General features: G+C 45.3%; 1 protein-coding gene across 8 annotated transcripts in view; it reads left to right on the forward strand.

Moving 5' to 3' along the window:
• Positions 1–13,956, forward strand: part of LOC118211326 (arf-GAP with coiled-coil, ANK repeat and PH domain-containing protein 3-like) — a 94,645-nt gene that overhangs the window by 66,212 nt on the left and 14,477 nt on the right. For 3 of the 8 annotated variants that reach the window (XM_035388466.1, XM_035388471.1, XM_035388468.1), the window contains exons 11-19: positions 6,563–6,675; positions 7,525–7,576; positions 8,198–8,298; positions 8,673–8,784; positions 9,529–9,842; positions 11,933–12,002; positions 12,375–12,469; positions 12,947–13,161; positions 13,651–13,749. In XM_035388466.1, the coding sequence (XP_035244357.1) occupies positions 6,563–6,675; positions 7,525–7,576; positions 8,198–8,298; positions 8,673–8,784; positions 9,529–9,842; positions 11,933–12,002; positions 12,375–12,469; positions 12,947–13,161; positions 13,651–13,749 (1,171 nt within the window). The remainder of the gene's footprint in view (positions 1–6,562; positions 6,676–7,524; positions 7,577–8,197; positions 8,299–8,672; positions 8,785–9,528; positions 9,843–11,932; positions 12,003–12,374; positions 12,470–12,946; positions 13,162–13,650; positions 13,750–13,956) is intronic. The other 5 variants (XM_035388472.1, XM_035388473.1, XM_035388474.1 and 2 more) reach the window with 2 other exon arrangements.

The raw sequence follows: 13,956 nt of genomic DNA on the forward strand, positions 1-13,956 counted from the left end.
GAGCCACATTTTGATTTTCAGACATTTTCGAAAATGCTCTGTCTTTGCTAATCTAATAATTTCACAGAATCAAAAAAATTTAAATGTTTCTCAAATTATAAATTTGCAGTGAACATAATAAGGTGAATATTGAAAGTGTGTGTGGCTGTGTCTGGACAGTGCAGACCATTTACAAGCACAAGAACACTGTATGTCTTTAGCTTAAGCTTACATCGTGTATCTGTCTTCTGCTGAATGACATTGCTAGTGAGCGAGGAAGACTTATCCCAGCGTGGTGTGTAATATTTCTCTCTCTCTCTCTCTTTCTCGGTTTCATGCTCTCTCTCTCGCTTGCTTTCATGCTCTCTTTTGCTGTCTCATCCTCTCCGCTTCACCAATCTTGTTTTATTTTCGCTCCTTTAATTAAGGCTGTTTATCTTCAAATAATCTGATAAATGAGAGGCGGTGCGAGACTAGACTGAAATGAAATCAGGATTATCTGCCGACTGACTGTCCAAGAGCTGCCAATAGAAAGTTTTTTTTTGTATTTGTTTTATTATCAAATCAGGCTGTTTCACTTACCTCTCGCATTTCAATCAACCGACTACCTATTGAAGGTATCTCTGTTGAACCATTTAAATGGGCCTTTAAATGATGCCTTTGTAGATATGACAGCACGACAGATTAACCAATCATAGTGGCTGCCTACTTCCCTGATCAAAGCGCACTGTTTTCCAGCCATGAACTATTCAGGCCACTTTCAGACAATGCGTGGGATTTGCTTCAGGCATAAAATCTGAAGATATTTATATATAGCATACATATTTCCATATTTATATGTGTGTGCCTCACTTTATATACTGCATATGTATGCGTGTCTGTAACTGTGCATACTAACTGTTTTCCTGGATATTTTAACATAATTGTAAATGTGAGGTCTTGTGGGTTGTAGAAAAAAAAAACTTATGACAATAGATACAGCCATCCAAGGTCTGTATCTATTTTCCAAGAATACCACATACAAACTGCTTCTTCAGTCCATAGAATTTCACAATAAATTTTGATGCATAAATATTGGATATTGGCTTTGACAAGATATGTCTACAGCAGATTTGTTTTTGTACTTTATGAAGTGCTGGCATAAAAAAGCAGGAATATTCTTGGTTTTTTTTCCCAAGTGGGTTCATTTTGAGAGAAAGGGGACCTGTTCTGGAGAAAAAAAAGAGAAAGCAGGTTTATTTTTTGTCTCGGTAACACGGGGACGAGCACACTGTTGCATAGATTGCAGAGAAAGAGAGCAAGCGAGCGAGAGAGAGAGAGAGAGAGAGCAGCTGGATTAGTCAATAATAGGTTTAGCATTGGACAGGGCGTAGGTCAGTTTGAGTGAGAGGCTAGGACAGTCCACACACGTCCAGAGAGTGGTATGTTACCCCCAGCAGCCACGTCTGAAGATCACCGACCCCCCCCCCCCCCCCCCAAAGACTTTTATGACCTTGTGTGTGTGCGTATACGAGCGCACACGCATCGGGTACCCCCCTTCTGGAACAAAAGGGATTTGTTCCTTTCAGAGAACCACTATATCACACCAGGTCCATTGACATGACTTCAAACAGTTTGCCTGGACAGATGAAGTGGAGACCATAACCAACCTCATCACACCACAACTGCCCCTCCTTTTCTCTCTCCGTATGAACGCAGCCTCCACCTGGTCCCTAAGGAAAAAATCTGTGCTCAGTTTTGGATTGGTATTGTTGCTAAACTTTGTTTAGTGTTAGACAGGCAGGTCTTTAAAAAAAAAATCTAGCACTATTAACCATATCAAGGAATTCATAAAAATTCTAAGTAAAGTATTTTACCATTTCAAAACATTAAGCATACGTGTACTTCAGATGGTAGAGTGAACTTTCTATTCTATGAAGGTGAGGCCCTTTGCAGAAAATGAGAGTTAACTAAATTAATGATCTATAGCTAAAACAAGTTCGTTTCCCTTTGCGATTACTGTGAGCTATTACATGGCTTCGTTCCGTCAGTTGTCACGGAGCATGTGTGTTCTCACAATGAGTGCCCACCCCCAGCTATGGATGCGCCGGCTGCCTCCATCAAATTGAATCATGCCGACATTAGAGTTACTGCAAGCGCGAGGGCATGAATCTCCGCTGTTTTATGCAACATGAGACCCGCGTGATTTATCACCAGAAATACCTCCACAGTCTGTCGCTGCTCTTTTCTGCCTTTTCTCCCGGGCGCCTGGCCGTTTCTCATGGCCGATTGTAAGGTGGCTCCGGCTGTCTCGCTCTGCCCTGTCTCGCGGGACATCTGCCACTCTTCCTGGCCCTTTATTTGTTCTCGTGCTTATTGTTGCACCCCGGGGATTTCGCCATGCCATTGCCCCACGGAGCGGAGCAATGGCATGTTTAGTGTTTCTTTGCATGCGTTTTGTTTTAATTTAGTTTGGAGAAAAACGAATATACTTTTTCCTATTTTTTAACGGAGAGCATGACGAGAACTATAATTGAATCGGCTCCTGTCTAAGTTTCAAGGACTTGAAATACGCTTTTGAATAACTTATAAATGTGCTTTAAGTGAATTCAGCATGCTAGGTGGATGGAGTTAAAAATGTATTAGAGGGCATACTTATATTTGATAATTACCTGTGATTTATTAGGCTATAAAATATTTAGTAAGTTTATGACAACCTTAAAATGTTAACCTTCAGAAAAGGGGATGGTGATGGGTTTGTACCTTTCTCTTCCTCCAATAGTTTTGCATTTTCGATAGCTTTTTTTCTGACAGCGTAAGAGAACATGGTCGTAACGTTGTAACTAAAACATACGACGTTTTGAAGTTCCTACTGTGTATGGGCTATAGTTCACTTTTATCTCAAATCACTGACATAGTTTATCTGGTTTCACGTCTTTCCTACATTAAATGTGGAATCGTCTTTTATGAAGCGTGCAGGGACAACTGTAGAGAAGGTGAGATCGTTAAAGCGGCTTTTTGAATTTAATTGCCTACACTTCCAGCTATTGTTAATGTTGGTTGTGGTAGAATGAGAAAGATACGGCGTGTTTGTATTTTAAGTTTTACGTGAATAAAAGGACAAGTGAAGGGCGGATATATTCAGGATGGGCATGATGCTTGCTTGATTGAGCAAGAATGGTGTTAAGGACTGGTAGCCAGATGGACTTCGGTTATTCCAAAAGTGAGTTATTCCTGCTGTGAGCAGAATAGAGGCTGCTTCTCGAGGGCATAGGAGTGTGACAGAAAAAAAAGGGCGGGGGGGGGGTCGTAAACCTCGGCCACCGGAGGGCTTCTCGTGGCAGTGAAATAATTTTGCAGTTCGAGCTCGCGAGGGTCAGGGGAGCACTCGAGGGGCGAAGCATAGGCGCACGGCACTTAAAATGACAGCTGTATGGTAATTAGATTTTTTTCTAAGCCTCCCTGCGCGTGAACCACAGCGCAGTGTAGCAAGCAGGTGGCTGTTGTGCACACAGAGCGCACGGCTGCGCGAGCATTGCACTTCTGTAGCGCTGCGGTGTGGTCATACTTCACGTGAGCTCGCGTGCTCTTTCGTCTCATCCACAGAGGAATTTAGATATGATATCGGTCTAAGAAATTTAGAGTTAGTTCTGTGTCTGGTATATTTTTTTGTTAGTTTCGAGGACTTCCAATGCTTTTGGATACCAAACTATTAAAAATGAAGATTTTTGGAAGATTGGATTACACACTGGTGGGTTGCCATTTGATGCATCAAATACATAACCGTAATGCCAATTGACTACTGAATATTTATAATCATTATATATCATTATGTTTTTGTCTAAAGTTATTCGCCACTGGGGGGTTGCAGTTTGTCTATGTGCCTGTGTGTACAGATAGTTGGAAGTTTTAAATGCATAGTATGTGTGTGTTTTTCTTATAGTTTTATGACTAATAGAATTTGGTCTGTTTTCGTGAACATGTCTTGCCTCACTTTATTCCCTTTTCACGTTACCATTTATGGAACTGATATTTTGTGGTTTGAAGAGTGATATTTTGATGTAAACAAGATGCATGCAGTTGCATGTAGATATTTAAAGAAAGTTTAAATTATAAAAGTAAATTATATCCTTTTGATCTCAGGAGCTCCATTGCGCTCTTCTCTCAGAGTTATTCTGCTAAGAATTGCCATTTGTTTGCTTTGCAATCTTTTCAGCAGGAATAACCCCACTCGGTGTTCTGAAATACTACCAAACCTTTTTCTAGAAATTTCATTTACCCAATATTCTGAAATATTCATTTTTTTCATTTACACAGTAAATTGGTACACAGTAAATTGGAGGCCAATAAGAGCTGATAAGACTGGACTAATAGTGTGTTGTGTGTGTGTGTCTATGTGTGTGTGTGTATGCGTCCCTGTGTGTACACACATGCTTGCATTTGTTTGTAGCCTTGTTCGAGAATATCCCTCCAGTATGGAGTGAATGTTTGATAGAGTTGTTCAGTACAGAAATCCAGGGAACTGCTGGGAAATGCCACTGTATAGCAGAGAGGACTGGTTAATATGGGTTCCGTGTTTATCCCTGTATAATAAATATCACCTTGAACAACAGGTGAATATGAACCTTCTTAGCTGAACAAATAAAGAAGGAATTACCTAATCGCGTTTTTTGTTTTGTTTATTTCGAAGTCAGCAGAATGTTTCTTGTGAAAGAACGATTATCTTTCTCGGCACAGCGTGCATGCAAAATTGATTGATTCTCTCAGGACAATGTCAGGTAAATACCAGCTACTGATAGGAATAGCCTAAACGTATACGGATAGCCTTCATCAGTATACGTCAGTGACGTTCAAGGCCCAGAAATGGTCCCCATTGAATATTTGACAAGGCATCTCCGCAGTGTTCTTGTAATAGACTAATTAGGCAATAAGGACCTGTGGGGGGGGGGGGGGGGGGGGGGGGTGGCAAGGAATGCTGGCCGTTCTGTCGCAAGTTTCGGTCTGATTCCGGTTTGATTTAATGGAAAGAGTAATGCAAGATTTGGACCGACAACAAAAAGCAGGCAGTCGTCAGTCGTTTTGGTGGTTCCAGTTGATATATCTGGGGCATGGTAGCATAAACGCGAGGAGGGGGGGTTATCTGTAGACTTTAACCCCCAGCTGAGAAACCTTGAAAGTTGTTACACGGGCGGTGAAAATGGTTTTCAGCCCGGTGCGATGTCGAAAGTGTGTGCGTCATGCGCGGACGTGTATCAGACTGGACGTAAAGTGGTGTTGCCGTCATTCACATTCCTTTATACTGCATCCGCTTCCATAGCTCAGCGAGTTTGGGGATGAAAAAGACCTTGTGTGTGTTCAACATTGCATTAGATGTTCTAGTTCACATTTGCTGTGTTCCTTTTAATTTTGGCTTTGACCCTGTAGTGTAAGAAAATCTAATTTCCATTGCCAATTTTATCTACTTTTAAATTACAGGTTGGTGGTGTGATTCATTTGGTTTCAATGCTGTTTGGATGAGTACCGGGAGCAGTGTTATAGATGTTCCTTCTAGAACATTGGGTGCCGGTTTATCCCAGAATTAACTGATAACCTGGTCTTATACATTGGAGGCGGCATCAAAAGAAGCATGTGACCAGGAAACAGAAGAAAGGCTGATTTTAAACGTTGCCCTGAAACGTCAGAGTAATTACACTTCTGCCTGAACAACCGGCTGATCTTTCTGCGTATCGCACACCACAAAATGCTTTTAATGCGTACCCACCTACGTCTCAGTGTGCTCACGTCAGCGCTGTTCAATTTTCCTGCCCTCGCTTGGACACGAGGGGATGCGTGTGGGGGCGGGGCGACTTTTACGGTGTCATCGAGGGGTGTAAAGCCTACCAATTTAACGGGAGGAGCGAACGCCTCTCGCTTCCTACACACGGTCTATAATTAAACGTACGCCTGCTGGGAGTGTGTCAGAAGGGAAGTGGAGCTGTACTCAGACACCTGACACAGCCTCCGTTAGGTCACACACCGTGCCAACCGCAGGGTCAACCGACGTTTTCTGATGCCTGCTAAGTACACGGAACATGTACAGTCATCCAACCTTCACCTGGGTTCCCAGAATTTGGAGCAGTCCTTTGCGTAGCGTGATAAATCTGACAACTCCAAACTTTATAAGTTAATTTTGACATGTACCTGCATGGTTTTATTGATCATCTTAAACATTCGCTATACAGGAGTATGATTAAAGATTGTGCCCCTCTCATAAATCACGGTTTACCCTTGTAAACACTACAGCTTGTGGTAATGTGCATTTCATAGATCACTGTTGGTCTCTAGTGTCCACCGCGGTACAATATAATAATTTTATAATGACGCAATACTCAAATTTTTTATACCTTTATTTGAGCAAGTGTGCCTTGCTGCTAGCTATACCAATTATGTTCTTGTACGTGTGCGTCCCCATATTTGCATTTAAAGCCTCTTTAGATCTCCCAGATTTATTAATGAATGCAGCAGCCTGTGGTAGTGCATTACGCTGTACCGTAGCGTTTTACGGTAGCATTTCTCGGAGAGCTCGGGTCAGCGGGTAACGGGCATGGCTCTCCCTCTCTGGCAGGACTTCTCCTACGATGACTCCAAGGTGGAGTTCAACGTGGACGCCCCCGACGGCGTGGTGATGGAGGGGTACCTGTTCAAGAGGGCCAGCAACGCCTTCAAGACCTGGAACAGGTGAGTGACCAAATGTCCTGTCACAGAAACGCGGGGTGCACACGGGCATAGTCTACTTAGGCAGTTAGAGGTTTTGCCTTTCGTTCGTTTGGACGACAGAATGACAGAAAAAAATTTTAAGATGTAAGAAACTGGAAAACAGGAAGTGCTTACGATAATTTGGGGAGTTGGCTGGAGTGGTATCACCTTGGAGACTGTAGAAGAACAATCTTGTTAGGATGAATGAAAGGATCTAGTTAGGATGAATGAACCGAAGGTGAGACCTCAGCTTCCTGTCCTTGTCCTCTGACAGTGCAGGAGCTTTGATTTGATAGTAAAACTTACCATACTCTAAAACCAATACATTAAATAATTACAAAATTTTTTTAAAATGTTACGAACATTTATTTGGGTATTTTCTTATTGAAACTGTTTTCACAAGGTCTATAACATGAAAATAACCATGGAATTTTACTATGCGTTGCCTCTTTGCAGGAGTCATTGAATGCATTTTGCTTGAAACTCGGACAATAATGTGAGGACTCAATAGCTATCTAGAGATCCGTGCTTTCTCCACATATAGAATATCTATTAAAGTGTCAGTTTGTTTCTCCATAGGCAGTTCTGCCATTGATTCTGTCTAGCATATCTGTTAAATGACATCATCCAGTTCTCTCCATTGCAGTCCAGTAAAAAGGTTGCTTGGTGTGAGTTCACCCTACGTTTTTAATGAAATCCCATATCTGTGTTTTGGATCTTCAGAGTAAAGGAAATTTGATAGATATATATTTTTCTGTTTTTTTTTTTTTTACTGCAGAAGCTGCAATGGTGATATAATAACAGGCGTCTTTTTTTTAACTCCCATTTCAGACGGTGGTTCTCAATACAGAACAGTCAACTGGTGTATCAGAAGAAGCTAAAGGTTAGTCTCAGCTGGTTACTGGGGTGTGTATCCTGGTGAAGGGGAGGATTATAATGAGATAATACTGAGAGTTTCCAGATACCAGAATTTCCCTGGTGGGACTGTGTTTAATAATCAAACCTCAGTGCTTGTTAGAGAAAGACTTCCAGCTTTTCCTCAGGTGAAAGAAGGAATTAGAAAAACTCCCATATTTTGGAACCAGTGTGAAAATAAGAGTGGGAGCCGCATTAAATGGTAAATGGACTGCATTTATATAGCGCTTTTATCCAAAGCGCTTTACAATTGATGCCTCGCATTCACCAGAGCAGTTAGGGGTTAGGTGTCTTGCTCAGGGACACTACGACACGCCCAGGGCGGGGATCGAACCAGCAACCCTCCGAATGCCAGACAACCGCTCTTACCTCCTGAGCTATGTCGCCCCCCCTGAATGGGGATAAGTTCTGTGTCGTACAGCGTGGTTGATGGTTATTGACAGCTAGCATGGCTAACAGGGGTCTCCTTAGACTTAATCCAGGCCAGTGCCTAAATGAGAAGGAGAATGTGGAATTTGTGGAAGTGTGGTGATGGTGAGGTGGGGGGCGGAGTCTAAGCATGATTGACACTCTCCTCTGCCCGTGTTAGGATGCCCTGACGGTGGTGGTGGAAGACTTGAGGCTGTGTTCAGTCAAACCCTGCGAGGACATCGAGAGGAGGTTCTGCTTCGAGGTCGTCTCTCCCACAAAGTAAGTGTCATTCTGTAAAACCTACCATTGGACATCGAACATTTTTTCCTCTGTTACAGGTTCATTGAGGTCTGTGTTATCTACATTTGTGGCCAACCACCATTTTGGGCTGCAGTGTAAAAAGTGTGTCAGTGTAGCCTTACTCCCTGTAGCCAGAAATGTCAGATGATCAGCTCTTGATAGCAACTCATTCAAATTTTCACCGCACAACAAAGAACCCTTGTAGTGCTTTAAAGGGCGCTTAGTGCTGTTGGGTGAGTGTATGTGCGTGTTTGAATGTGTGTGTGTTCTAGCATGTGAGTGTGTGTGTGTCTTTGCGTGTTTGCGTGTGTGCGTGCAATCTATCTGCGCTCTGATTGGTCCTGTCCCCTCAGGAGCTGTATGCTGCAGGCGGAGTCTGAGAAGCTGCGGCAGTCCTGGATCCAGGCTGTGCAGGCCAGCATCGCCTCGGCCTACAGAGAGATCCCCGACAACTACTACATCGAGGTCAGCCTCTACCCCGGGGCCCCGGGGCCATGGGGCCTGTGTCTCACTGCAGCTCAAGAGGCTCTTAGGGCCGGTCTATCCTTCAACACACAACACTGTCGATTAGCGTCGCTCGACAAAAATTGACGTATTTTCAACTGAAAGAAAATTTGCTCGGCTCTCTTTTTCAGCGTCTCACGCCTCTAGAATTTTATTTTGGCCCGGACACTGTCACGTTTGTCGCGCAGTGTGATTGGACAGCCAGGGGAATGCCGAAATTTGTTGTCCGTTACCACAGAGACGTGAGAGCCCGTCCTGCAGGCCTTCGCCGGAGTATAAGAGCCAAACGTGAAGCAACACTTTTTAAGTGTCGTGTGACAAAGCATAAATGAGCCTTTACAGTCCTACAGTTCTTACAGTAGGACCTCCCCACACAAATAAAAGTAAATAGAATAAGTAATATATTAGAAATCATGAAAAATAAAAATAGTTCCTGTTAATGTAGTTTTTACTCCAGTGCTCCCCCTGACCTCAGCAGTAATGTGTATCTTGTGCTAAATGTTTTTTTCATTTGATGTCATCACTCCTGAACAAAGACAAAGTGTATTAAAAAAAAAATAATAATAAATAAAATAAAAAAAAACCAAAACAGAAATTACATTCCCCTGGTGCTAAACGTTGAGTGACGAAGCTTATGTTAGTATGTGCGGTGTTAGGAACGACCCGTGTAATACTGACTCCTCCCCCTGGGCGTGTTCTCCCCAGCGTTTGGACCGCACCGCCTCCCCGTCCACCAGCAGCATCGACTCGGCCAGCGAGCCGCGGGAGCGCAGCGTGCGGGGGGGCGAGAGCATCGTGCAGCGCGCCCAGGGCATCCCGGGCAACGAGCAGTGCTGCGACTGCGGCCAGCCCGACCCGCGCTGGGCCAGCATCAACCTGGGCATCCTGCTGTGCATCGAGTGCTCCGGCATCCACAGGTACCTTAACCCCTACCCTAACCCTAACCCTAACCCTAACCCGCGCTGGGCCAGCATCAACCTGGGCATCCTGCTGTGCATCGAGTGCTCCGGCATCCACAGGTACGCTCATACACCCCTAACCCTAACCCTAACCCCAACCCTAAACCTGCTAACCCTAACCCTAACCCTGCTAACCCTAACCCTAACCCTGCTGTGCATCGAGTGCTACCCGACTCCCTCAGCATGCTGGGTAATGAGCGAGGCAGCGATGGGCAGCTGGGGGCCGGGGGACCCCTGACCTTAGCGGCCTCGCCCCGCTCGGTGAAGCTTGAGCTGCACCTCCTCACCCCTCCTCCAGATTACTGGGAGATCCGCTAATCGGCTTTCTGGTCACGTTTGCTTCTTCTCTCACCCCCCCCCCCCCTCCTCTCTCAGAGGTGCAGGGGCAACAGGCCTATTGCGCTGGGGATCAGTGATGACAGGATAGAGAAAGGGGGAAGTCACTGCTTTGGATCTTACACGCTTTTGTCCTTTGTATGGTAATTTAGAGACGAGTGCAAATTACACTTCAGCTGGAAATGCTTCTGTTACCTCCTGCGCTTTGGACCCGTGGGATATATGTTTCCAAAAAGAGAATATCAGTTATTTTTTAAATCTCCACCTTAAGCCCGGGTGATTGGTTTAAAAATTCATGATCTAATAGACTTGGTCGCGTGAGGAGGCCTGTCAGGGCTGCTTGTTTGTGGCCTTTTCGGATTAGGAGCTGTGGCCTCAGGTGCCGATTGATCCTCTTTGTGGAGGAATAATGAGCTCTGGAAGTTTCTGGAAGTACTCAGCGTCACCTCCTGAGGGGGGGATGCTGTAGCGGCAAGCCGAAGAGGAAGACGATGGCGGAATAAATGCCTTCATCTTTCAGAAGACTTTGCTTTTGATTTACATATGTTACAGCTACAGATTAGAAAGGAATGAACCCAGCCGCATAGTAAAAATGTGTACAGAATGAATCACTTTCTCACATGTACCACGTGTAGATTCCCCAAGCAAAGTACAGAGAGCTCTCTCTCTCTCTGTCTAGCTGTCTCTCTCTCTCTCTCTCTCTCTCTCGCTATTTATCAGTCTCTCTATCAGTCTCTCTCTCGCTCTTCTCTTTATGCTTTATTTTCACAGCTATCATTGATCCTCTCAGAGATGAGAGAGGGCTGTTTTATGTTAAATAAATCACAGAGGATGTGCGAGATTAAACAAAGGCTTTCTCCGTCTAGATTATGTCCTTTCACGGGCTTTGCAAACACGGTGATGATGAAAGATAAACATTAGCCACTGAGCCTCGCTGAACATCTCTGGGGTTTGCTGAAAGAACAGTTTTGAAGCAGAACCCTCTTTCACTTCTCAGTGTTGGCTGAAGTTTTCTCTCTCTTTTTGTGGGAAATTGGTTTGCTCGGATGTAGAAACGGCCATCTTTGTGTCTTATTTATGTGATTAAAACAGGTTACGTAACCCACAGTGTTTTGTGCCGAGAGAGAGGCAGTCAGACAGCAAGTCCTGAGATCTGTGTGGGCTGAGGAGAGGAGAGGAGGGCAGAGGAGAAAAGAGGACAGGAAAGGAAGGGGAAAGCAGGGGAGAGGAAAGGAAAGGAGGGGAGAGGAGAAAAGAGGAGAGGAGGGAAGAGGAGTGAAGAGAAGAGGGAAGAGGATAGGAAAGGAGGGGAGAGCAGAGGAAAGGAAAGAAAAGGAGAGGAAAGGAGGGAAGAAGAGAGGAAATGAGATGGGGAGAGGAGAGGAGGGGGTTTAGTGTGGGGGGAAAGGATGAGAACAGGAGAAAACTCATCAGAAACTGCAACTTTATCACTTCCAGAACAAGTAAAAAAATACTTTGTGGGGGGAAGTCGGGGGTGCTGTCGGGGGTGCTGTCGGTGCCAAACAGCATTCCGATGTGGCTCCATCCTGGGGAACACGATCAGCCCTGGCCTTAAAACATTCCCTTTGTCCTAAAAATACCTTTTAATTCAAAACAGAGGAACAGACTTAACACAACTCAACACTGTACTAAGCGGAAATGTCTATGGTTGTTTGAATCTCTCAAATGTAATTTAAAATATGTATTTTATCATATTGGCATTGCCATTTTTCTCTCAGCACGTACCCCGTGAATAATATATGAAACTCCTTGAAATTAGACCTGAAAATGTGGTGGTTGCTTGTTCCCTGCAGGAGTTTGGGGGTTCAGTGCTCGAAGGTCCGATCACTGACTCTGGACTCGTGGGAGCCTGAGTTACTGAAGGTAAATCTCCTCCCCCCTCTTTCATTTCAAATAGCCGTGGACAAAAATACATTTTTTAGGGTAACGATAAATATGTTTCTGTTGAACATCAATAACGATGCGTATAGTCAGCTGTCTCATTCATAGTGTTGGCCTGAGAAACAGTCTAATTCGTAGTGTTGGCCTGAGAGACAGTCTAATTCGTAGTGTTGGCCTGAGAAACAGTCTAATTCGTAGTGTTGGCCTGAGAAACAGTCTAATTCGTAGTGTTGGCCTGAGAAACAGTCTAATTCGTAGTGTTGGCCTGAGAAACAGTCTAATTCGTAGCATTGGCCTGAGATTTGTGCATTACTGAGTTATTTAATTGGTTGATTCCCCCCCCCCCCCCTGCAGCTGATGTGTGAACTGGGCAATGGAACCGTCAATCAGATCTACGAGAGCACATGCGAGCAGCTGGGTCTGAAGAAACCGGGGCCGTCCAGCTCCAGGTGGGCAATCCTGACGCCCAACTGCCGCGCTTGCGTTAGATTCAAACCCCTTGAGGTGTAAGGTCGTGGAAATATTAGAATATTAGAATGTCATCGGAATGTTCCTGAGTGAACGTTCTAACGCTGATGTCACAATCGCTGCCGGTAACTGAGAGCAGCAGAGTTCTAGAACACTGATTTAGAATTTTTAAAAACCATTCCAAAAAAACTTACTCTTCAAAAGGTTAAGTAAAGCATTAATCTTTTGTTGGCTTTGAGATCCGTAGCAGCTTGAATGAATGAAAGGTGCTGTATGATGAAAACAAAAAGTAACACATCGCTGAATTTTTTCCAGATTAAAGCGCCTTTGAGCCTGCGGCTTTTTCAGATACAAATACAAACAGGACGGCTTCAGTGTGTGGCTTTAAGAAGAGGACCTCAGTTGAGTCGCTGTGTCTGGTTCGCTTTTTCACTACCCCCCCCCTCCCCCCCACACAGACAGGAGAAGGAGGCCTGGATAAAGGCCAAGTACGTGGAGAAGAAGTTCCTGAAGAAGATGGCGGGCAGCGAGGCGCTGGCGGACGCGGAACGCAAATCCCGCCGCTGGAGCGACAAGAAGTGCCGGCGCCACAACAGCTCCGTCAGAGCGCTCCAGTCCCGCCGCAAGTACCGGCGGGAGCCCGGCAGCGCCTCCCCCGGCAACCTCTCCTCAGGTAGCCTGGCAACAGCGCCTCACAGCCCTACTGTTCACTTCCTCAGCAGCAACAGTGTAGCACGATGGTTAGGGAACTGGGCTCGAAACTCAAAGGTTGCGGGTTTGACTCCCAGCTGTGGTGATGAGATTAAGCGAAGTACTTAACCTTCAGTCACTTTTGGAAGAATATCCAGCTGTATCAATGCATTGCATTGTGTGTGTGTGTATCCTGCGTGCGTGCAAGCAAGTGTGTGTGTGTGGGTGGTGTGTGTATGTGTATCCTGTGTGCAGTGGGTGTATCCTGGGTGCGTGTGCGTGTATAATATGTTTATCCTCTGTGTGTGTTTGTGTGTGTGTGCATGTGTCTCTCTCTCTCCCTCTCTGAGCTCATCTCTCTCTCTCTCTCTCTCTCTCCCTCCCTCCCTCTCCCCCTCCCTCCCTCTCTCTCTCTCCCTTCTCTCTCTGTCCCCCTCCCTCCCTCTCTCTCTCCCTCTCTCTCCCTCCTCAGCGGCCGCTGCTGCCGCCCAGTTCCGCAGAGACTCGCTCTTCTGTCCCGACGAGCTGGACTCTCTCTTCTCCTACTTCGACACGGGCTCCGGGCCGCGCAGTAAGTGGGACGTCCTCTCGCCGGCCACGCCCTCCAGGAAGCAGGAAGTGGGACGATCGGTCAGGGTTTATGGGAGTGGGGTGGGGTTATAAAGAGGCTACGGTCATTTCCAACAGGTTAGCGGGTATGTGTAAGTGTGGCTGTGCAGGGATTTTCCTGGTCTGGTTTTTGGGAGGCAGTGGGGGTGCAGGGCCTAATTTTTGGGAG

This window comes from Anguilla anguilla, chromosome 13 (assembly GCF_013347855.1).
Source record: "Anguilla anguilla isolate fAngAng1 chromosome 13, fAngAng1.pri, whole genome shotgun sequence".
Lineage (NCBI taxonomy): Eukaryota > Metazoa > Chordata > Actinopteri > Anguilliformes > Anguillidae > Anguilla > Anguilla anguilla.